Raw genomic sequence first — 25480 nt, forward strand, 5'->3', positions numbered from 1 at the left:
AAATATACAGATTCTGGGCACTTCCGAAAATATAAACTTATTACCAACTCACATCAAATGCTATTCAATTAGGTTTCTTAAAATATCTTCCTTAGTCATCAATATCATTATTCTTCCTCATTCATTGTTTGTTCTGAGGATGCTAGCAAATCCTTGGCATGTGCTAGCTCCACTCTCTCCTCACAGCAATGTTCTAAGAAGTTATTACTGTTCATATGTCTCAAGAAAAGATTGGTCCTAAGATGTACCATTAGGCACTGCTTTGGTCTGGTTGAAGTTCTGCACCACTAGCAGTGGAGGTAGGTCCCAGGGTTATCTCCTGGACTGCTGGACTGAATTCTAGGTGTAAGGATAGGAGCAGCTAAGAATAAAGGCATTTTTTCTGACTGTATGAATTAACCAGTTTGTATCTGAAGCATATCAATAGTAAAGTCTTCTGACCTCAGGACTTTGTCTGGCTCTAATGCATGACATATCCTAGAAAAGCATACTTCAAACTTTCTCTCATGTATTTCCTAAAATGATTTTGAAAATTTATGTACTCTCTTCACACATTTTCAACTTGACATCTAGAAATTTTAAATATAAAGAGATGCAAAGGGTACAATTTCTGGGGTGTTGTATACATTGACATTTAATATAAAATTGTGATGTCATACTTTTTTATTTTTTTAATTCTCATCCAAGGATATTTTTCCAGTTTCTTTAGATAGAGAGATAGAGAAACATCGACACGAGAGAGACACATGGATTGGTTGCCTCCCACACAACCCCAACCAGGGCCAGACCAAATTGAAACCGAGGTACATGCCCTTGACTGGAATCAAACCCATGACTCTCTGGTCTGTGGGCCAACACTCTAACTGCTGAGCCAAACAGGCCAGGGCTGTGATGTCATTCTTAAATGGATCTAATGGCCCTGGCCAGTTTGGCTCAGCGGTTGGAGCGTCGGCCTGCAGTACAGAGACCCGGGTTCGGTTCCCGCTAAGGGCATGTACCTCGGATGCAGTTTGTCCCCGGCCCTGGTTGGTCGTGCGGGTGGCAGCCACTCGATGTGTCCCTTCACATCGATGTTTCTCTCTCTCTCTCTTCCTCTCTCTCCCTCCCGCTCTATCTGAACAAAAAAATGGAAAAATGTCCTCGGGCGAGGATAAAAATAAATTAATTAATTAATTAAATTGATCTAATGATTCTAATTATCATACAAATATGATCCCACCACAATCCATTAGAAAACACCTGTATAAATCTTCAGCAGAAATCTGACATTATTTTTACTTTGAACTTCTACAGTGATTTCATTTCCCACTGAGATATTTAGAATTTTATCCTACTGTAATCTATTTGAATGCTTGAACATATTTTATTGAAGGCCCTATCATAATTATCTGTATCAAATTTGTGTATGTGCATACTTTTCTAGGATTATTAGGCTCTATGTAAGGAAATTTTACATATATATATGTATATCCTTTAAAAATGTACCTCAATAATATAAAAATCATATATGACAAGCCCAGAGCTAATATTTTACTCAATGGTGAAAAGCAAAACTTTTCTTCTAGGATCAGGAGTAAGGTAAGGAAGCTTATCACTTTTATTTAATTTAATACTGGAAATCCTAGCTAGAGCAATTAGGCAAGAAAAAATAAATAAAAGGCATCCAAACTGGAAAAGAAGAAGTAAAATTGTCTCATCAGATGACATGATAGAAAACCCCAAATATACCACCAAAAAACTGTTAAAAGTAATAGATGAATTCAGTAAAGATGCAGGATATATAATCAACATAAAAATCAAGTACGTTTTCACATACTAATGATAAAATACCCATAAAGACATTAAGAAAACAACCCATTTTCAATAGTAACAAAAATAATAAAATACTTAGGAATAAAAAGGTGGTGAATTATCTGAACACTGAATACTATAACCGCTGAGCCAAACCGGCCAGGGCAACACTGAATACTATAAGATGTTGATGAAAGAAATCTTAGAATGCACAAATAAATTGAAAGCCATATATCTTGTTTTGTTCATGAATTGGAAGAATATTGTTTAAATGTCTTTTCTATCCAAAATAATGCACAGAATCAATAAAATCCCTATCAAAATGCCAATGGCATTTTTTCAAATAGAAAAAAAAAATCCTAAAATTAGTTTGGAATCACAAAAGACCTTGACTAGCTAAAGCAATCTTGAGAAAGAATAACTAAGCTGGAGGCATCACACTCCTTAACTTCAAACTATATAACAAAGCTATAGTAATCAAAACATTATGGTACCAGCATAAAACGAACACAAAGACTAATAGAATAGAGAGCCCAGAAATAAACCCATCCATATGCAGTCAACTGATTGTTGACAAAAGCACCAAGAATATATAGTAGAGAAAGGATAGTCTCTTCAGTAAATGGTGAAACTGGATATCCATATGCAACAGAATGAAATTAGATCTTTACCTTACACCATACACAAAAATCAACTTGATTTGCAGTTCCCGGTAGTGTGGTGCATCTCTAAGCAACTGACTAGAGAAGTTACATGGGACATGTGCATGACAGAAGTCTTGCTATCTAAGAGAGGATTACAAAGAGCTCCTACATACAAAGACATTTTTCTCCCCCACTTTTCTCCTTCCCTCAACCTCAGTCCTACCCCAAAAGCAGTAGAAAAAATATATGAATAGGCAAACAAAAAGAGAGAAAAACAGACTACAGTACCCTTTCCCCTGCTACAGATTTCTAGACAAAACAGGAGGAAAAGATAAAGGTTTTAAATGAATACATTTTGATTTAAACTAGAATGAAAACTTTAATATCTAGACATGTTATTTAACACCTGAAAATGACCCATAAAGCTATGGTTCCTGCCAAGATGTCTTCAAAGGACATGGAAGAGAGATCCTGGAGTATGTCTGACAGTGGAAATACCAGATAAAAATTAGTTGTTTGCTACTTAACTGCCCAATTTAGCCCATGCAATAAACTGGTTACATAAATCAAATGAAGTAACAATGAAAACAACTGCAAAGGGTTTCTCTGAAAGTCACAGATTATAAGGGGAAATTATTTGCAAGCTGTAAATCAGTCATAGAGATGCTGATACGCACAATCACACATACTTTCTCCACAGCTCTCACTGCTGCTTTTCACTGGTGCTCCTAACCAGTGTCTGCACTCTTAATCCATCATATTGGCCCTTGAATTCAGACACCCTAATTATGAGGATTCCCAGATTACCTTTCCTCAACTGCAAATAAATTCTCAATAAATACAATTTCTGTATTTGGGCAATGTTTGTCTCTTTAGGCTTTATTTTGTTCTGCACCAGTATCTTCTGGTGAATTTATTTATATACAAGGAAGAAATCTCATATTTTTAAAGATGAAAATGAGAAAAGATAAAACTTATATGCAGTTTGAGAGTCTTCCCTTTAGTTTATTAAATACGGGCACACTTTTTGATAGATCATTTAAAAATGTAGTATATTTTTTCTCTAGCCTGCAAGAATAACTGTCTAATGAATTATACTTCAAACTAATTATCACATTACTAAATTCAAATGAAGACGAATGTGCTTTTATAAAGCATGGTTAGCTTTTCTTGTTTATATGCAGTCTGTATTCTCAAACACTGTTCCAGTAGCTTGTCATTCTGATAAGCTTTCCATTTGTAGCTGCAATACGCTTTCAATAGTTTGACAAATTATTACAATCCTGGTTCAGAATGTAGTTTCCAGAAACAGGCACTGAAGTCTGAATTTCCTATCATTTTCATGAGGTAAGAAGAATGTTCTGTCTAATATCTGTCAATATATTTGTATAATGACACAACTCATCAGTTTTTCTTATTGCTCCTTGCCTTTCTATTCTATTACTTTAAAGGGGTTGGGAAACAAAGGCCAATTAACGTTCAAATATCTTTATTTAAAAAAATTTTTTTTTATCCTCACCTGAGGACATTTTTTTCCCCCATCTTTTGTTCAGATAGAGTGGGAGGGAGAGAGAGGAAGAGAGAGAGAAACATGGATGCAAAAGGGATATATTGAGTGGCTGCCACCTGCACAACCAACCAGGGCCGGGGACAAACTGCAACTGAGGTACGCGCCCTTAGCGGGAACCAAACCCGGGTCTCTCTGGACCGCAGGCTGACACTCTAACCACTGAACCAAACAGTCCAGGGCTCAAATGTCTTTAATAAAATAGCAGTATGGGAAGAAAGAGATAAAGAGGATGTGGCAAAAAACAGCATTACTTCCCGCAATTTTTTTTTATTGTGGAAAGAACATTTAACATGAGATCTACCCTCTTAATAAACTTTTAAGTATATAATACAGTACTGTTAACTGTAGGTACAATGTTACACAGATCTCTAGAATTTGTTCATCTTGCTTAATTGAAACTCCATACCCGCTGAAGAGCAACTCCCCATTTCCCTCTCCTCCCAATCCCTGGTTTGTTTTTAACAAGGAATTTACTTACTTTTATTTCATCCGTACCAGATCTATCTTGGCCCTACATAGGGTATAAGCAGCTCTTGTGTTTTTAGGCACTCAAAGGATAGTCATCATCAGTAGAAAAAGTGTCTTAAAGATCAGCACATAGCAGATTTGTGGCTACAACATGACCTTAACAAACGGCCCCTGCCTCCAGCTCACCCTTCTTCTTGCTGCCCCCCCATTTTTTTTCAGGTGGCATCACTAAGGGTGTAGTCTGAAACTGAGAAAATGAAATGTCTGGAAATGGTAAAAAGCTATAAAAGTGTGTCAACAATGCCTCCGTGCCTCATTCATGGAGAACAAAATCTTTCACAGTTGACTGAGAAACTATTAATGACTTAAAAATCCATAAACAGTTTGCTCCATAATTACAAATTACAGTTTATCTACATTCCCTTCCCTATATTAAAAAACTAATAACTAAAAACAAAACTTAAACAGATTATCTCACTATTACCCTTTACAAACAAAACTTGTCGATAAACACTACCTTTATTAGACTGCAGTTTCTATATTCGAAGCTATGTACTAATCTCACATGCTGTTGTCACCTAATTGCTGGCAGGAAACCCAAGCTACAGGAATAAAATAGGCAATGGCTAGAAATCTTGATTGAGTTTATTGGAAATATGGACTAAATAAGGCACTTTAATTAGTATCAGACAGAAGGATGCATTGATCGCCAACAAAGCACAAACTTGAAGCAGTAACATTCAGAAAACGTGTCTGAGGCATAATTCACCATGATGATGGAGAAGATGGATCTTCTTCCTGTTGTACAAGATGAGTTAAAGATAAATGTGACCTCACTGCTGAAAAACTGCAGTCGGTCATTATTTGGAAGATACATTTTTAAGGTAATCTGCCCTGGGAAATGATAATAAATACAAATATTTTCATTCATTTAAAAAGTTAATGCAGTGTTCATGAGGAAATGCAGGTAAGGTATTTAAGCCAAATTTCTTTGTGGTAAGAGAAATAAAGAATACTGGTGGCTTATTGTAATATGTTCTTTCTAAATTCCAAGTATTTTGATTTGTTTAAATTGTCTATCAGAATGTCCTTATGACTAAATCAGAGTATATCAGAAAATAAATAGGAGCCATCCTATAAAAACTTTTACTTTTTGTGAAAAAAATTACTATATAAATAATATAACAATTTCTATAAAATTGATTTGCTTGACCAAATATTAAGTATAAATTAAAGATTTTGTAGAAATTATGCTAAGTTGAAAAAGCCAGATACAAAAGACTTACATATTGCATGATTTCATTTGTATGAAATGTCCAGGAAAAATAAAATCACGGAGCTAGAAAGCGCAAGTGCTTTCCCGGGACTGGGAGTGGGCGCAGGAACATGCTGCAAATGGGTGTGAGGGAATTTTGAAGTGATATGTTTTAAAACTGAATTGTGATGATAGAGGCACAAGTGTATAAATTTACTAAAAATCACCTAAATTGCAATGGAAGGATCGTATGCTACCTAAATTGTATCTTAATAAAACTTTTCAAATGGATTCTGTAGAGAATAACATGACATTGAGATTCCTAGGGCATGTTATCTCATGAAGTCCCAGTAGGGTCATGTTTCTGTCCTCTCCCCCAAATTGATAAGTGAAGTCCCTAATCCTCAGTGCAGTGGTATCTGGAGGTGGTGACCTTTGGGGGTAATTGAATTTGGATGAGGTCATAGGATGAAGCCCCCATGATGAGACTGGTGTCCTGATAAGGGAAGAAAAGGCACCATATCCGTCTCTCCACTCTGTGAGAACACAGCAAGAAGGCAACCATCTAAAACCAGGAAGAGCACCCTCATCAAGAACCTGAAGATGCTGGACCCTGATTTCAGACTTGCAGCCTCCAGAACTACAAGGAATAAATATTCATTGTTTAATTCATCTAGTCTATGATAGTTTTATTTTAGCAGGCAGAACTAAAGTAGGGTGCTGCTATAACAAATGCCTAAAAACATAGAATTGGCTTTGGAACTGGATTGGGTATAGGCAGAAAGAATTTTGAAGTGCATGCTAAAAAAAGCCAAAGTTGCAATAAAGAGACTTTCACAGGCAATTCTGGTGAAGGCTCAGAAAAAAAGAGAAAGCTATAGAGAAACTGTCCATCTTCTTAGAGAAAACATAAATAATCATGTATAGAATGCTGGTAGAAATATGAACAGTAAAAGTCATTTTGATATGGTCTCTCTCAGACAGAAAGGAGAAACGTGTTATTAAAAATGGGAACAAAGCGATCCTCATTATCAAGTGGTAAAAATCCTGGCTGAATTGTGTTTGTGTTCTACTGTTTTGTGAAAGGCTGCACTTGCCAGCATGAAACTGGAGATTTAGCTGAGGAAATTTCTAAGTTAAATCCTTGATTCTTCCTGAGTGCTTATAGTAAAATGCAAGAAGAGAGAAATAATTAAAGGCAGAATTGTTAAGCAAAAAGAAACATATTTAAAAGATTTAGAAGATTCTTAGCCTGTCCATGTTACAAAAAACTAGAAAGTGTGTTGTGAAAAGAACACTTAGGGTGTGGCAAATCAACCATTTGATAAGAAGATTAGTATGAATCTGAACCACAGACTTACTCAACCATCCCAGTGGCAACTGAAGAACATAGAAATAAGAAGAAATGAAAGAAGGTGGTTAAATTACTTGGAACTTACAGGACTGGACCACAGATTCAGATGTGAACACAATCTCTACTTCCTTTTTTTTTTTAATTGATTCTAGAAAGAGAGGGAAAGGGTGAGATACGGATGGAGAGAGAGAGAGAGAGAAACATCTATGTGAGAGCAACACATCGATCAGCTGCCTCCTGCACATCCCCTACTGGGAATGGAGCCCACAACCTGGGCATGTGCCTTGACTAGGAATCAAACCAGCAACCTTTCTATGCATGGGACGATGTCCAACCATCATAGACACAGCGGCCAGGGCCCAATCTAGTCTCCAAGACAAGAGAAGAATAACCCTTAAGGTGACTGAGACATCATCAAGGCTGCACTCCCAGCCCAGGCCCACAGTACACAGGGTAGGGCTGTTTCCACTTTGGTTTTAAAGGGAAAGAACTCGGTACAATAGGGCCATGTATTTGAGAATATCACCTTGGCTCCAACAAGCCAGATGACAGCCACTCAGAGCTGCAGGAGCACAACTCACATCTGGCAAAGCCATCAGGGCACAACCACTCACCCAACAGTCACATAAGTGGGTAAACCACCTTAGTGAGTCTGGAAGGCAAAGTATAAAGTCAAAGAGAATTATTCTTGGCTTCTGGTCAAGAGGGTGGCATAGGTAAATGCAGTACTCACATCCTCCCACAATCACATCAAAATTACAACCAAATTACAGAACAACCATCATTCAGAACTGCTTAAAATATAGCTGAAAGAAAGTCCTAAAACTAAGGATATAAAGAAGCAGCCACATTAAGAATGGTAGGAGGGGCAGAAACAGAGAAAGGGGTTGGTCCCATACCCACATATGGTGGATAAAAATCAGGACAGATAGCCACGATGCTAAGGTCTCTCCTAAGGAGTGAGGGGTCCCAGCCTTACAATAGGCCCCTCGGCCTAGGGTTCTAGTGCCAGGAAGAAAAGTGTCCATAACTTCTGGATGTGAAAACCAGTGGGGATTGAAGCTGAGGGAGACAGCGAGGGAGACGGAGGGAGGCTGGAGTCCCAGGCAGTTTCTCTTAAAAGGTCCATACACAGACTTACACAAACCCACACCCTCTGAGTTCCATTGCTGGGGCAGTAGCTTGAAAAGTATCAGGGACATATGGGGAAAAAGTAAATTGTTCTGCATCAGGATGAGAGGTGGAGGGGCAGCTTTCTCCCAGAGAAGTGCAGCAGAGGCCACCGCTCCTTTTTTGAGCCCTTCTCTCCCCCTCCCCCCCCCCCATAGCCTGCAGACATGTGCCATATCTGAGTCTCCACGAACCTGGCTATTACGTTTCATCCCACCCTGGTGATTCCCTGAGACCCCACCCCAACCAACTTTCAGGCCCACCCAAGCTGTTTCCAGTGGCTTTTCCATAGAACAGCCTGTCTTGGCTCATGATTCACACTTTCCTAAAATCTCTCAAATAAGCAGCATCTAGCCTCCACATGCTCTGTACTTCTCACTAAGTGGCCCCGGGCCCTGGGACCAGTGGCAGCTGGACTTTGTTCACAGCTTGGCCTCTTCTGGGCACCTTCAGGCCCAGCACAAGTAGCAGCCATCTGCAGACTGCTTTGTAGATCATGTTGGGAGGCCTCAGGCAGAACATAGGCTGCTGCTGACCTTGGCCTGCACATTCTGGGAGGCCCCAGAACCAGTTCACCCAGTGGACAGCTTCAGAAGAAGTCAACACACCACCCAACTTCCACCACAAGCAACACATTCAAGGGGTGAACTCAGCAGGCTCCAGAGTCCCACTGAAGTGAATCCTGCTCTGTGGGGTAGGCCCCTGCACAGCTGATCCTCCATGGTGGTTGAAGCCTGTCCTCACAGCCAATTGGCCTTGGGGTAAACCCTGCCCCATTCATGTGCCAACAGCAATAAAGGTTCAATTAAAAGAAGAGGATGTACACAATCCACATGGGAGGTACTGCTGCAGTGTCCAGTTCAGGTGAATGGGGAGGCTGTGCCAATGAACCCTACAGGACATCCACTATATTAGGCCACTTGACCACCCAAACCTGGGGAACATAGCAGTTCTATCTAATACATAAAATCAAACACAGGGAAGCTGCCAAAATGAAGAAACAAAGAAACATGCCCCAAATAAAAGAATAGAACATAACTCCAGAAAAAGAACTAAACAAAATGGAGACAACCAATCTACTAGACATAGAGTTCAAAACACTGGTTATAAGGATGCTTGATGAACTTAGGCGAAGAGTAGATGAACTTAGTGAGAACTTCAACAGCATAACAAAGGACATGGAAACCATAAAAAAGAACAAGTCAGAAATAAAGACTAACTGCAAAGAAATAAACACTAACTGTGATGAAAACTAAATTACAGGGAATCAACAATAAAGATAAAGCCTAGAATCAAATCAGCAATTTAGAATATAAAGAAGCAAAAAATATCCAATCAGAAAAGCAAAAAGAAAAAAGAATAAAAATTTAAAAAATGAAGATAGTGTAAGGAGCCTCTATGACAACTTCAAGCATACCAACATTCACATCATGAGGGTGCCAGGCAAAGAAAGACAGCAAGAAACTGAAAACCTATTAAAAAAATTAATGATGAAAAACTTCTTTAACCTGGTGAAAGAAATAGACATACAAGTCCAGGAAGCACAAAGAGTCCCAAACAAGATTAATTCAAAGAGGCCCACACCAAGATATATCATAATTAAAATGCAAAAGGTTAAAGACAAAGAGACAATCTTAAAAGCAGCAAGAGAAAAGCACTTAGTTACCTACAAGAGAGCTCCCATAAGACTGTCAGCTGATTTCTCAATAGAAACTTTGAAGACCAGAAGGGATTGGCAAGAAATATTCAAAGTGATGAAAGGCAAAGACCTACAACCAAGATTACTCTACCCATAAAAACAATCATTTATAATCAAAGGCCAGATAAAAGAGCTTCCTAGACAAGAAAAAGCTAAACTAGTTCATCACCTCCAATCCAGTATTACATGAAATATTAAAGGATATTAAGAAGAAGAAACAAAGACAAAAATTATGAATAAAGTGGCCATAAATACATATCTATCAATTGAATCTAAAAAACAAAATAAATGAACAAGCAGAAGAGAAACATACTCATATGTACAGAGAACATTTTGATGGTTGCCAGATGGAAGAGTGGTTAGAGGGATGAGTGAAAAAGGTGAAGAGATTAAGAGTGTAAATTGGTAGTTAGAGAATAGTCCCAGGGATGTAAAGTACAGCATAGGGACTATAGTCAATAATATTCTAATATCTATGTATGGTGTCAGATGGTTGCAAGATTTATTGGAATGATCACTTAGTAGTTGTATAATGTCTAATCACTGAGGTATACACCTGAAACTGATATTTTATGTCAACTGTAATAGAAAACTACAAAATGATTTAAAATAAAATTATTCTTGAACCAAAATAATCTTTAAAAAAGAGAACATAGTTGGTACACTCAGAGTCCTGATTTTAAAACTGGTAATCAAGATAACGTGATATTGGCATAAAGATATATAGTATTAATGAAATAGATTTGAGAGTTCAGAAATAAAATCATGTCCCCATGATTTCAAAAGGGTACCAAGTAAATTTAATGGGGAAGGAATAATTTTTTTCAATAAATGGTGTTGGGACAACCGACTATAACACACAAAAGGAGGAAGGTAGACCTTTACATCAGATCATGTACAAAAATTAACTTAGAATAGATCAATGACCTAAATGTAAGGGACAAAACTATGAAAGTCTTTGGAAAAAACATAGGGATAAATCTTTGTCCCTTTGATTTGGCACTGGATTTTTTTATATGATACAAAAGCACAACATAGAAAAAAAGTACATAAATTAGACTTAATAAAAAATTTAAAACTTTTGCTTCAAAAGACAATATATCAAGAAAGTATAAAGACCCTTGGAATTTCATCTCATGGGACACGTAAATTAATTACTAAAATTCTGCAGCACTCCAAAAAATATATTTTTGCTGATGTGACCAAAAAAAACAGTTATACTTTTGATTGATTTACAAAAGTAGTAATAATAATAATTACCTACCCTTTTGCTCCAAAGTGACTTTTTAAAAATATTTATTGATTGATTGATTGATTGACAGAGAGAAGAAAGGAGAGAGAGAGAGAAACATTGTGTTCCACTTATTTATGCATTCATTGGTTGATTCTTGTATGTGCCTTGACTGGCACTGAACCCAAAACCTTGGTGTATCAGAACAATGCTCTAACGAATTGAGCTACCCAGCCAGGGCCAAAGTGACTTTTTAAAAAATCAGGTGCCTATATGTGTAGATAAGGATTTCTGGTACCAAAAATTAACCAGTCACAACTTTATTATGAAACATGACCAATAAGATGCAACTCTATTATTATAACATATGTGTGTGCGTGTGAGTGTGTGTGTATATATATAATTTTTTTTCCTTTATTGATTTTAGAGAGAGAGCAAGTGAGGGGGAGAAAGAGATAGAAACATCGATAAGAGAGAACATAAATGGGCTGCCTCCTTCATGCCTCCACTGGTGATCAGGCCCACAACCTGGGCATGTGCCCTGACCAGGAATCTAACCGACGACCTCTTGTTGCATGGGTCGACGCTCAACCACAGAGCTACACCAACTGGACTAACCTACATATTTATGGTTTAAGACTGGGCATTCACACCAGATGGCTATTGTTCTCATTTTTTTCTTTATTTTCTCCTTTTTCCCCCCTTTCTTTCTGTTGTTGTCTTTTTTTTTTTTTTTTTTTTTTGATAGTCAAGGAAAAGAAGTCTGTGTCCCTGACTAAATAGTCAGGTATTGCACATTTTAAAAATTCTTGAGGCACACCAGTTGAAATTCTCTGATCTAGAGTTATATAAACAGTTCTTATAACAACCAAAAGACAACTCAATTTAAAAATGGGCAAAACATTTGAATAGGCATTTCTCTGAAGAAGATATACAAATGGCTAATACAACATGTGAAAAAATGCTCAACATCATTAGTCATTCGGGAAATGTAAATCAAAACCACAAGATGCCACTTCACCCTACTAGGATTAAAATTATATCTACATGTATATCTATCTATCTATCTATCTATCTATCTATCTATCTATCTATTTTTAAGTCAAATAATAAGCATTGATAAGAAAGTGAAGAAACTGGGATCTCATGCCGGATTGGTGAGGAATAAGGTGCAGTCATTAGGAAAAATATTTTGGTGGAGTCTCAAAAAATTAAACATAGAATTGCTATATGATTCAGCAATTCTACTGCTAGCTATATACTCCAAAAAAAGAAAAACAAGTACTCAAACAGATATGTGTACACCCAGTTTAATTTGCAGCATTATTCACAGTAAGCAAAAGATGAAAACAACCTAAGTGTCATTAGCCTAGATCAGCAATTTCCAACCTGTGTGCTGCAAGAATTTTAAAAACATACAATACCTGACTATTTAGTCAGAGGCACTGACCTCTTTTCCCTTAGACTGTCAAGTTAAAAAATAACAATAGCCAGCACAACAACAGCTATCACTGTGAATGAATTAAAATTACACCTATATTTTGGTCAGATCAACAAAAAATATATTTGTTGGTGTGCCACAGAATTTTAGTAATTAATTTATGTGTGCCATGAGATGAAAAAAGGTTGAAACTCGCTGGCCTAAATGCATGAATAAACAAAATTGTGGTATATAGATACAACAGAATATTATTCAGCCATGAAAAGAAATGAAGTCCTGGCATACGCTATAAGATGGATGAATCTTCAATATATTATTCTAAGTGAAAGAGTCCAGTCACAAAAGAGCATATATTACATGATTCCATTTATGTGAAAATGTCCAGAATAGGCAAAACTATATAGACAGAATAGTCAATCAGTAGTTGCTTAGGGCTGGGGTGATTTGAGGTTGATATGTAAAGGGTATTGCAGAGTTTTTTGTTTTGTTTTTTCTTTATTAATTTTAGAGAGAGAAGAAGGGAGAAGAAGGAGATAGAAACATCGATGAGAGAGAACAGTGACTGGCCGCCTCCTGCCCCCCACTGGGAATTGGGCCCATAACCTGGGCATGTGCCCTGACTGGGAACTGAACCAGTGACCTCCTGGTGCACTGGTTGACGCTCAACCACTGAGCCACACCGGCTGGGCCAGAGTTTCTTTTTAAGGTGGTAAATATGCCCTAAAATTGACTATGGTGGCACAAGTCTGTGAATAACTAATACATACCACAGTACTAAAATAGCTGATCTTTAAAACACACACCAACCCTCTCCCTTGACTCCATATGTCCTCCCTCTCACAGCCTCCTCTTGAGAGGTTTTAACTTTTTAAAAGAGCTGTTTATTCTTATTATTTTCACTTCACTGTCACATTGTAAATCAACTCCACATGGCTGCAGGAGTAAATACGACACTCTTAAATACTTCTATGATTAAGTCATAAAAATAATGAATTAATAAATTCTGAATGTGTGCTTCTAGGCACTAGGATATAAGATAAAATAGGACAAGACTTCTTTTCTCAAGTGAAGACACAATACAAAATAAACAGATAAGATACACATTTGTGTAAACATTAAAAAGTGATGAGCCAGAAAATACTTGCTTCCCATTGGACTAACTAAAGGGAAGGGCTATTCTCAGGAGGCGCTGTTTAAGTTAAGATTCTCATTACCAAGGATCCAACCAGAAAAGATAAAAGGGAAGACAATGCCAGGGAGAGGGAAAGCAGGTGCAATGATGAAAACAGGGTGTTGCTTTTGAGGAACTGCATGAAGTCCAGGGCGGCTGAGTAGTAGTGGATCAGGGGAAGAAAGGGACAAGGTGAGGTCCCAGTGATAATGAGTGTTCAGGGACCTGTAGGGGTATGTAAGGCAGGGTGAGAGTTTTCACCTTGCTTCAGCTCAATCCCTAAGTACTCTGTGCACATCTCTCCTGTTACACTTAATCCTCTGTATCCACCGCTTAGACTGTGCCTGCCTTAAAGAAAATTAGTTTCATATTCATCTTCATTTTCAGCTGACCAGTGCCTACACAGAACCTCAACAGAAGTTTCCTGAATGAACAGGCCACATATATCGATGCTGTGATAAGGTAAAAACCCTAAACCCTGTAAGCCCTGCAAGAAATTTTGAATAAAGTTTAAACAGAAGAGAGAGATGTTCTTTCTAAAGATAGTATAGAAATGACAGCCAGGCTAATTTCATTTGAATTCCCCAGGCCAATCTGGCTATTTCTCCCAGAGACTCAAGTTTCCCAAATTTAAATCAGCTAAAGAGAACATCTTCCAAACTTAATTAAACTCATTCCCAAAATCTGAAAAATAAAACCGTCAGCAAAGAAGAAGCTTTTTCATCTCTGATTACTGCATGATAGTTATTAACAGGTTCTCTAACTCAAACCTACTCCTAATGTATTCCAAGCCATTGTGCTGAATCAGGTTTCTCCCTCAACTTCACCAGGGAGCTATCATATACAGAAAGAGAATCACTGTCAGGTTATAACTTTAATAACCTAAACAGATCAAGTACTAGCTTTTAAATAACATACAATAACAACTCATGCTATCCTTATAAATAACTTACATTTTATTGCCAAATAATTAGCTTCATATTTGCATGTTGGATTTTCTGTTTATACTCCACGGGATTCTGCTAGCATTCTAGCTGTAACATTATTATTTGGAAAGCTGATTCTAACACAGTTGAGACAAAGCTAACTAAGTAACCATTTCAGAGCGTCAAACCACACTGCTGTGTAAATAAATAAAGCGTTATTTCTTTAGCAGGAAAAACAAAACAAAATAACACATTTTTTTCAGTTGGCTTACTGTGGCCTTGAGGCTTCTGCCTGGTCTGTCTGCAGTTTCTCTCCTCCTTCCACTTCCATTGTGCAGTAAACAATCCGATTGGGAGCGACTGACTTCAAACCCTGCACTTCCATTATGACAATCTAAAGATAAGAAAAGATTTAAACGATATGTCAAGTTGACGATGTTTAGCTATAGACAGCAGCATAAACTACAACTGGATAGACCAGTTGAAAGAACATAAATGGAATTTTACCTTCCCAAGAATCCCTTTATTTACTATCCCTCTATTCATGTGAGGGATAGTAAAAAACATTTTGAGCAAGTCTGGTATCTGAAGAGATTATCTCCTGACAGCAATTAAAGTAAGGTTCAAGTCTCTAAATATAGCCCTCAGTGAATAAAGTGAGATTTAAACTCAGATCCTTAAACAAGTATGGCAACCCTTTATGAAGGAAAGCAAAACGACAAATGAAAATTCAGTGCAAGTTTCACATAAAGCGTTATAATATTTATTACTGGCAGACACTGTCACCATCAGAAAATATACTGATGTCAATATATGACAGCATCAGAAATGTTTTATACTCACTTATTTCAGATGATTATTTATAAAAGCATTTTCTAAAGAAAATCAAACTATTTAATTTTAACTGTTATAAAAAGAATTTATAAAAGTATTTATAAAAAATTTCTTTATGGGAGGAAGTGAAACTGTTTTTATTCGCAGAGGACATGATACTATATGTAGAAATCCCAAAGACTCCATCAAAAATTTACTAGACTTAATAAATGAATTTGGCAAAGTAGCAGGATACAAAATTAACGTCAAGAAATTGATGGCATTCTTATACACCAATGATGAACTCACAGAAAGAGAAACTAAAAAAACAATCCCATTTACCACTGCGGCAAAAAAATTAAGATACCTAGAAATAAACTTAACCAAAGAAATAAAGGACCTATTCGCAGAAAACTACAGGTCATTGAAAAAAGAAATAGAGGAAGATATAGAAAAGTGGAAGCACATACCTTGTACATGGATTGGAAGAATTAACATCATTAAAATGTCCATACTACCCAAAGCAATCTATAGATTCAATGCAATCCTCATCAAAATACCAACGACATACTTCACAGAACTAGAACAAATACTTCAAAAGTTCATATGGAACCAAAAAAGACCTCGAATAGCCACAGCAATCTTAAAAAAGAACAACAAATTGGAGGAATCACATTACCAAAATTCAGGTTATACTCAAAAGCCACTGTGGTCAAAACAGCCTGGTACTGGCACAAGAACAGGCAGATAGATCAATGGAACAGAACAGAGAACCCAGAAATGGACCCAAGGCAATATGTTCAATTAATATTTGACAAAGGTGGCAAGAGCATACAGTGGAGTAAGGACTGCCTCTTTAATAAATAGTGTTGGGAAAATTGGACAGCTACATGCAAAAAAAAATGAAACCAGACCATCAACTTACACCATACACAAGAATAAATTCAAAATGGATAAAAGACTTAAATGTGACTCATGAATCCATGAAAATCCTAGAAGAAACTGTAGGCAATAAAATTTCAGACATTGTGCACAGCAGAATTTTCACTGATACATCACCTAAGGCAACATAAACAAAGGAGAAAATGAACACATGGGACTACATCAAACTCAAAAGCTTCTGCACAGCAAAAGATACAATCATCAAAATGAAAAGGTAACCCACCGTATGGGAAAGCATCATTGCCACTGATGTATCAGATATGGGGTTAATTTCCAATATATATAGAGTGCTCATACAACTCAACAAAAGGAAGACATAGAACCCAATTAAAAAATGGGCAGAGGAACTAAATAGACACCTCTCCAAAAAGGATGTACAAATGGCTAAGAGACATAAGAAGAAATGCTCCACATCACTAATCATCAGAGAGATGCAAATTAAAACAACAATGAGTTATCACCTCACACCTGTCAGAATGGCCGCCATCAACAAATCATCGAACTACAAGTGTTGGTGAGGGTGTGGAGAAAAGGGGACTCTAGTACACCGCTGGTGGGAATGCAGACTGCTGCAGCCACTATGGAAAACAATATGTTACCTCAAAAAATTAAAGATTGAATTGCCATTTGACTCAGTGATCCCACTTCTAGGAATATACCCTAAGAAGCCTGAAACACCAATCAGAAAGAATATATGTACCACCATGTTCATAGAAGCAGTATTTACAATAGCTAAGATCTGGAAACAGCCCAAATGTCCTACAGTAGATGAATGGATAAAAAAGCAGTGGTACATATACACAATGTAGTACTACACAGCCGTACAAAAGAAAGATCTCTTATCCTTTGAGATGACATGGAGGGACCTGGAAAGTATTATCCTAAGCGAAACAAGCCAAACAGAGAAAGACAAATATCACATGATCTCACTTATTTGTGGAATATAATGAACATAACAGTCTGAGGAACGGGATAGTCCCAGAGACATGGAAGTGGGGTACAGACTGACAATCCCCAGAATAGGGGGTGATGGGGGAGAGATAAACCACAGAACTTATATGCATGTTTGCATGAGCAATGGACATGGACAACAAAGCTGGGGACAGGGCAGGGAGGGTCGGGGAGGTGGGAGTTAGTGGGGGAAAAAGGAGAAACATCTGTAACAAAAATAAATTAATTAATTAAAAAATTTTCTTTATGGCCATTTTATATTTTATTACCAAAATAATATGAAAAATATAACTTACCACTGAGCATCTTAATACTAATTTGCAAAGGAAAAGATAATTTTTCAACCATTAAAGGCATGTACTAATTTAGTGCAGTACACTGGAAAAGGGTGCAGAGACTATTACTACCTTATGCAGCTATAATTCCTGAGAAAAAGGGATACATTTTTTCAAGTGTGTTTTTTATGATTTTATAATAGTCTCCCAATCTTAAAAGATTCTTGCTTGATGTACACATAACATATGATTATTTGCCATAGTTTTTCTTCATCAAATTTGAATCATGAAGTTCCCTAAATTCTCAAATTTTAATTTATAAAATATACTCAATTACATTTTCATATATGCATTCATTTCCTTTTGATCTCATGTTGTATTTGTATAAACAAGATTAATAGTATTCATGCTATGTAACTACCAAACTCTTCACCAAAACATCATCTTTATAATTTATTGATCAGTTAATACATTATTAAATTCATAATACTTTTCATAGAGTTGTTATATGAATCTCAAGAACAAGGTTTCAAAGAAACTATCTTAAAATAACTTTTTTCTTTTAGCTCTGGTATAACAGAAGTTTTATGTTTATATATACAAATGCATTTTGCTTTGTTTTGTTTTGTTTTTCATAAAACTATATGGAAAACTGATCACAGAAAAATTAAAATCAAATTCAGGGCCATTTTCCTTCTTCAACCAAGCCCTGTCTTATTGTAATGCATAGTAATATATGAATAAAAATAAGAACTTAACTAAAAGAAGACTAAGAGAACCAGCTATTATCTTTCACAGTGGCTCTAATACTCAAGGAAGTTGGGGTTAAGTACTAAATCTTGTTTAAGGAAAATAAACTAAAAAGTTATGCATTTTTAATAAATCAAATTTGCTGTTAGTGATATTGAAAATCATTAGAACCAGAATCTGAGACCAATGAAATATATAACCATATCAATTAGCAGCCACCTACATATCAACTTACCACCATGACTCTAAAGACGTCTTAATTCAATGATAAAAATTTTTGATGGTCATTTAAAATGTATAAACAGAAGAATTGTGTAACACAAGGGAAGTCTGGAAATCTTGACGGCATTGGTTCATCTTTGGGACTAGGATGCTTGCACTGCATCTCTCTATACAGTGTTTAACAACCAAAGTGCAAGAGAGAAGGAAGAAAGCATCTGCTGGACACTTGCTGTCACCTCTGTTACAAGCTGCTGTAAACAGTATCTCCTAAAACGTACAACTTGTGAAACCGCATTCTCCTCAAAACAATACTCCCATCTGTGCCGGGGATGTTTTATCCTGCAGAATTGCCACTTTCAAAAAGATGTAACTTCTGTTATGAATCCATACACATAAATAAAACAACACAATTCTACAGATCTAATTGCCAAAAGGAAGAAAAAGAAAACACAGCCAGTTTCAATCATTAATGATTTGCTTTTTCTGCCATAAACTAAGTGTAGAAATATTTCAACAAAGAAATTTAAAACTGTAGCTCCTTAAACTCCAGGGTACTTTTCTTTGTCAATCAGCAAACTCAAATAGCAGCACTGGGACCCGGCAGAGAGAGAATATAACAATGCAAGGAGGAACTACAAGCTTTAATATAATTTTTGAGAGAGCTATACATTTCAGCTTGATATTGCTAGGGTGTATGTGTGTTGTATATAAAAGCATAGACATATACGCAAATCAGCCCAAATACAAAGATTAACAAAGAAGAAATGTAATCATGATGAAAGGCTGCTGTAGTAACAGTCAGTATCAATATCTGGTTTCCAGCGATTTGTGTGAAAGGGATGAAACTCTGAAGTCTTAGAGAACACAATTTCAAAGGCATGACATTTATTTCGGTTCGCTATAATATTGATTGTTCCTATAATGAAACGGGATATTCTGGAAAGGAAGACTTCTCTACTTCTCATTAGCTATATGCACCCAATACGGTGCAGTACAGCTGGTTTATGTGATTATGTGATTTGATTCTAGAAAGATGATGTCATAGGGGAATTTAATTTAAAAAAAACGGGGGGGGGGGGGCTAACTGAAAGCCCGAGAGGAGTTCCCAAATTGCAGAGAATGCAGTTATATGTTTAAATCCTATTTCCACCCCCGTGTTTGGGTGTTTCCTGTAACAATAACCTAACACTAGCCTACGATGACACAAAAAAGACTTCCCTCACAACTTTTATTGTTTAATCCTAATAAGTGCTGTTATGTTTAAAGTTTACATTAATTTGCATTCACAACCTGATTGCCTTGCAAATGAAGAGCAATTTAACTTCTTCAAAATATACTATACTGTTTTAAATTTGAAAGGTTACCACAAAAGTCAGCAAAAATGATCTGCAGCCTCATTTATGCTGTCAGAGGCCACACGGGATAGAGCCACTTACCTCTAAGGTGAATGACAGCACCACGTCAGACTTTGACAGCTGAATCTCATTCTCATCTCCTATGTCCAAAAATGCAGAATTCTGGGAACGTTTTAATTTTTGTAGTTTAAATTCTGGACCACCTTTCGAAACTGGAAGACTTTCCAGATTGGCCATTAGCAAATTCACTGAAGACCGTAACTCTTCTATATACATATTCTCCATTTCTTTTGCCATAAATTTGGGGAATTTTCTTTCCTTGAAAATAATTTTAAAAATAATGTTACACAAGTCATATTTCCAGTTTATCATATAACATATTTTGTATATAATGACTCGTAGACATGTTGACACTAGATATAATGCATCTTCTTTAGACTCTAAGCTTTAAAAGCCTCAGGCTCTTGCAATTTTGATTATATTTAAAGGTACGATATATACCCTACTGAGGATCATTATGGTACAAAATAAATAACATGATATACTTTTCCACATTAGCTTTATTTTTGATAAGGTATTTGCTTAAGGGATAAACAAACTAAAAATATACATGTAAGAAATTTTAGTGTACACATGAATCTTAATTAGCCACTGTTAGCTGCGAAATGCTTGTGGTATCTGGCCTATGAGAACAATGTTCATTATGTCCTGCTTTCCCTTTTAAGAAACAAATACTTTAACAGCCTCTTTCTTTCTTACCACAGATGTGCATTGTTTGGAGAGTATGCTTTTTATAAATAAGCATTCAAATATATATTTTTTAAAAACCATAATATTAAATAGCAAGATAGTCATATTTCTAAAATTGATTCATTTTCATATTACACAACAAATGTGTCAAGGTCCCTTATGTACATCAATTCAGATTTTCAGTGAAGGCTTAGAAAAATTTAACTTTAAAGTAAAAATGCAATGTATGATAAAAGCTCAAAGTAAAAAGAAAGTAACAGTATCCATTTTAAAGATTCTGTATTTTCTGAGTTACATAAACATTGCCATATAATCCTTCCATCTCTGCAATCAGATTTTTTCTTCCACTCAATTAAAAACAAATTCCAAATATTGATATTTATATAAGATATTGAAAGAGATTGCCAAATTGCTCTTAGAGAAGATTAAACACATTTATATTGCCACAAACAGCAAATGAGGTTTCCTCACATTCTTAGTTCTGCCTTTAATCTTTGACAACCTGGCACTTAGCTCTTCTTTCTTAAAGGCAGAGGGGTACAGAGCTTTAAAATACCAAGTTCGGCGTAACTAACAATCCCTGTACTAAACTGGCTGGGGTGAGAGCAAAGCAGCCATCTTTCAAATGATCGCCTAAATCTCCAGAAAGCCACTGCCTTCGCTAGTGTTTCCTTTGGTATCACTGAAAACATAACCTAAAACATAACCTAAGATCTGCATCTCTCTATGACTGGACCACATCCAGCGTGCGCTCATCAAACTGCAGCTCGTCTCTGACTCACCTGCACCAGTTCATTCTTGGGATGGAAAGAACACTTGGCACAAAGTGAATCAGTCCCAGAGTCTCAAATCAGTCCCAGAGTCTCAGGCCACCTGTTCTGCTTTCCCCCACATAACCTTCACATAGTTCTCTTAAAATAATTTATACATAATCAATATTAAAACTGTATACTTACTATCACAGAATGATTAAATATCTGCATTCATAACCAACTTTCCCCAAAAAGATTAAGTATCCTTTTAATATTCCTCTATAGTTTTAAGCAACATCCCAAAATAGTAAGTTTGCATCCACAGTAAAAACACATAAGTACTCAGTTATAAAATATCTTGATTTCCTTTTGGGAAAAATAATGCTTTGGGTGGTTTTACAGTATATGTACCAGGAAAAAAAAAAAAAAAAATCAAAATAAGCCATAAAAACTAATTTCCACATTTGTGGACCAACTTTAAAAGTTATAATAAAAAGCATCCAAGCCCTGGCCAGTTTGGCTCAGAGGTTAGAGCGTCGGCCTACGGTCCAGAGAGACACAGGTTCGGTTCCCGCTAAGTTTGCAGTTTGTCCCCGGCCCTGGTTGGGTTGTGCGGGTGGCAACCACTCAATGTGTCCCTTTCACGTCGATGTTTCTCTCTCTCTCCCTCCCTGTTTCTCTATCTGAACAAAATATGGAAAAATATTCTCGGGTGAGGATTTAAAAAAAAAAAAAATGCATCCAAAACTCAGAAATAAAGCAAAAAGCTTAGTGGGCAGGTCCTTTCAATGTCATATGGGGGCAAAGGCCATCCAAGAATCATCTGAGGAAATGTCCTCAGTCACACCTTCTGTTTACTATAGGTGACAGGTCCCAGACAGTGAAGTTACATGTTACCTTACAGAATTTTCTGTGAAAAACATTCAAATTATCTGTGTCTGGTAAGTAAAATAATCTATGGTTACAGTTTAAATCTGAGTTGGAAATTAATCATTTTTATATCTCTATGAATCTTGTTTTAGCTTTGCCCCCAAGCACCCAATTTTTCAAATGCTCTTTGACTAGTTTTAACATCTAACTAGTCTGTTCATTAATTTTGCATTGAATGAAATCTTCATCGTAAGTTCGTTTTATATTTGTGTGAGAGTCATAATTGTGCCTTTTAAAAATTATATTTTAGCAAAGCAAAAGGCAAATATGTCACATTTGAAAATTTGGATATGCCAATGCTTTTTCAAGTTTTTGAGGTGTTATTTTATAGAAAAGAGCATTAGTACATGAAAAATCTATTCTTTTGTTGTTGTTGATGACACTATTACAGATGTCCTATTCCCCCCACCTTCTGCCCACCTCCATCCAGCCCCTGCCACCGCTCCCCTGGCCTTCGTCATTGTTGTCTCTGTTCATGGACTGTTTGTGAGTGTATATACATACACACACACACACACACACACACACACACACACACATTTGGCTAATCTCTATTTTTATTTAGTTTTAATTAAAAACATTTTATTCACTATGATTTTTTAATAAAGAGACTGGCAGGAATCACCTAACATAAATATTTTGTCAGCATTTTCAAACTTTTCAGGAAATAAAATATACTAGAATATTTCTCTCTTTGAAAAAAAAGTAACTATTTTAATGCTTTGAGGTTTATTGATAGTATTTCATCAACCTTACTTAATTGGCTTGTATTGCCTTTTTCTTGGAAGCAGAAACAATTATACATCAAACAAGTATACATGATAAATTTGATCTTTAAAATTAAAACAGTATCAAAAATAGGGTTATTCTCTAGTTGAACTGTGAGTCACCAAGTATCTGCTATGTGTTCTACTCTAGGCCCTTAGGATGTTAGTATAAAGATAATGATCAAAAAAGCCTCTGTACTATGGAGCCTATATTTTACTGTAAGGAGACACTCCTCATAAATGAGGAAATCATTTCAAAACGTAGAAAGTGATCAGTGCTATGGAGAAAAAGCCCAGATGGGGACATGGAATGGAAAGGTCTTGTAAATGTAAATAGGATGGTCAGGGAAAGTCTCAATGAAGAGATGACCTTTGAGCATAAAAGTAGATGAAGGAGCCCTAGCCAGTTTGACTCAGCTGTGAGAGCATTGGCCCGTGGACCAATGAATTGCAGGTTCGATTCCAGTCAAGGGCACATACCTCGGTTGCAGTTCGTCCCCAGCCTGGTCATGAGGGAGGCAACCAGTCTATTTGTCTTTCTCACATCGATGTTTCCTTTTCTCTCTATACTTATTTCTCTCTATATATTTTTCTATTTATCATCAGATACCACTCTATCTGATGATAAACAGAAAAATATCCTCAGGTGAGGATTGGGGAAAAAAAAAAAAGTAGATGAAGGAGTAAGATGATTCATTTTATATGTCAACTTGACTGTGCTATGATGCCCAGTTGTTTGGTCAAACACTGGTCTAGATATTGCTGTGAAGATATTTTTAGATATGATCAGCATTTACAATCAGTGGACTCTGAGTAAATCAGATTGCCCTCCCACATGTAAGTGGGCCTCATCTAATCAGTAGAATACCTTAAGAGCAAACACAGGTTTCTTTACGAAGCAGCAATTCTGCCTCAATACTGTAACATAGAAACCTGATCTGCATTTCTTGCCTGCTGGCCAGCCCTGCAGATTTTGAATTCAAGACTACAACATCAGTTCTTACCTTAATTTCAAGCCTACTACTTTGCCCTACAGGTTTTGGACTTGCCAGCCCCCACAACCATATGATCCAATTCCTACAAATTAAATTAATCAATGAGTATTTATCTCTACATATATATTTATATAGACATACAGGCACACACATATTCCTGTGTATATATGTATTGTGTATGTGTATATACACACACACACACACACATAAATTATATTATATCTAACATACATATATATCTATGTCCAGAGAAACAAAATCAATAGGAAATCATATATCTACATTGGTTCTGTTTCTCTGGAGAACTCTGATTAATATGGGGAGCAAAAGCATGTGAATGTCAGGGGCAAACCACTGCAGGAAGGGAAAGAACCAGAGCAAAGCCTCTGTGGCAGGAAGACCAAGAAGGCTGGTACTGCTGGAGGGGAAGGAGCAAACTGAGAGGTTAGCCCTGGCCTGTGTGACTCAGTGGCTAGAGCACTGGCCCACAGAACAAAGGGTGTCAGGTTTGATTCCCAGTCAAGGGCATGTACCTGGGTTACAGGTTCCATCCCCCACCCCAATCAGGGCCCTGTGGGAAGCAACAAATCAATGTCTCTCTCCCACATTGATGTCTCTCTCTCTTTCTCCTCACCCCCCTACCTACCTCAACCTCTCCCTTCCTTCCATTGTCTAAAACTCAATGGAAAAAATATCCTCAGGTGAGGAATAGCAAATAAACAAAAAAGTGAGATCTTAATGGACTACAAGGTCAGAGAAATAGCAAAGACCAGATCATGCAGGACTTTGCAGGCCACTGTAGAAACTTGATATTATGTTACTCTCAGTGAAATGGAGAGAGGTTTTTGTGCAGAGAATCACTAGCTGTTGGTTGATGGGGCAGAGGTGGAAGCTAGGAGTCTAGCCAAAGGACAGAATGATTGTCCAGGTGAGATATCACAGTTATGGGACCAAAGTGATACATGGAGAACAGTGACAACTGTTAAATTCCAGAAATATTTTGAACAGAGATGCAAATAGATTTCCTAATAAATCTGGCATGAGGCATGAGAAAAATAAAGGAGTCATATATTCCAAGTTTTTGCACTAACTGTAAATATAGCACTGCCAAGGACTGGTCTACCTTGACCACTTGCCTAAAAATTGTAACCACCCTCCTTCTGTGCTGTATTTTCTAAATAGCAAATGACCACCTTCCACCATTCAGTTACATAGCACTGGGGATTTCCCAAATAAAATTTAAACTCCACCAGGGCCT

At 36.7% G+C, this 25480-nt stretch overlaps 1 protein-coding gene across 16 annotated transcripts in view; it reads right to left on the reverse strand.

The window, feature by feature from the left end:
• Positions 1 to 25480, reverse strand: part of CADPS2 (calcium dependent secretion activator 2) — a 592189-nt gene that overhangs the window by 311748 nt on the left and 254961 nt on the right. For all 16 annotated transcript variants that reach the window (XM_036246226.1, XM_036246225.1, XM_036246224.1 and 13 more), the window contains exons 5-6: positions 20110 to 20346; positions 14993 to 15114 (exon numbers count right to left, since the gene is read on the reverse strand). In XM_036246226.1, the coding sequence (XP_036102119.1) occupies positions 14993 to 15114; positions 20110 to 20346 (359 nt within the window). The remainder of the gene's footprint in view (positions 1 to 14992; positions 15115 to 20109; positions 20347 to 25480) is intronic.

Source organism: Molossus molossus, unplaced genomic scaffold, assembly GCF_014108415.1.
Source record: "Molossus molossus isolate mMolMol1 unplaced genomic scaffold, mMolMol1.p scaffold_m16_p_7, whole genome shotgun sequence".
NCBI classification, from domain to species: domain Eukaryota; kingdom Metazoa; phylum Chordata; class Mammalia; order Chiroptera; family Molossidae; genus Molossus; species Molossus molossus.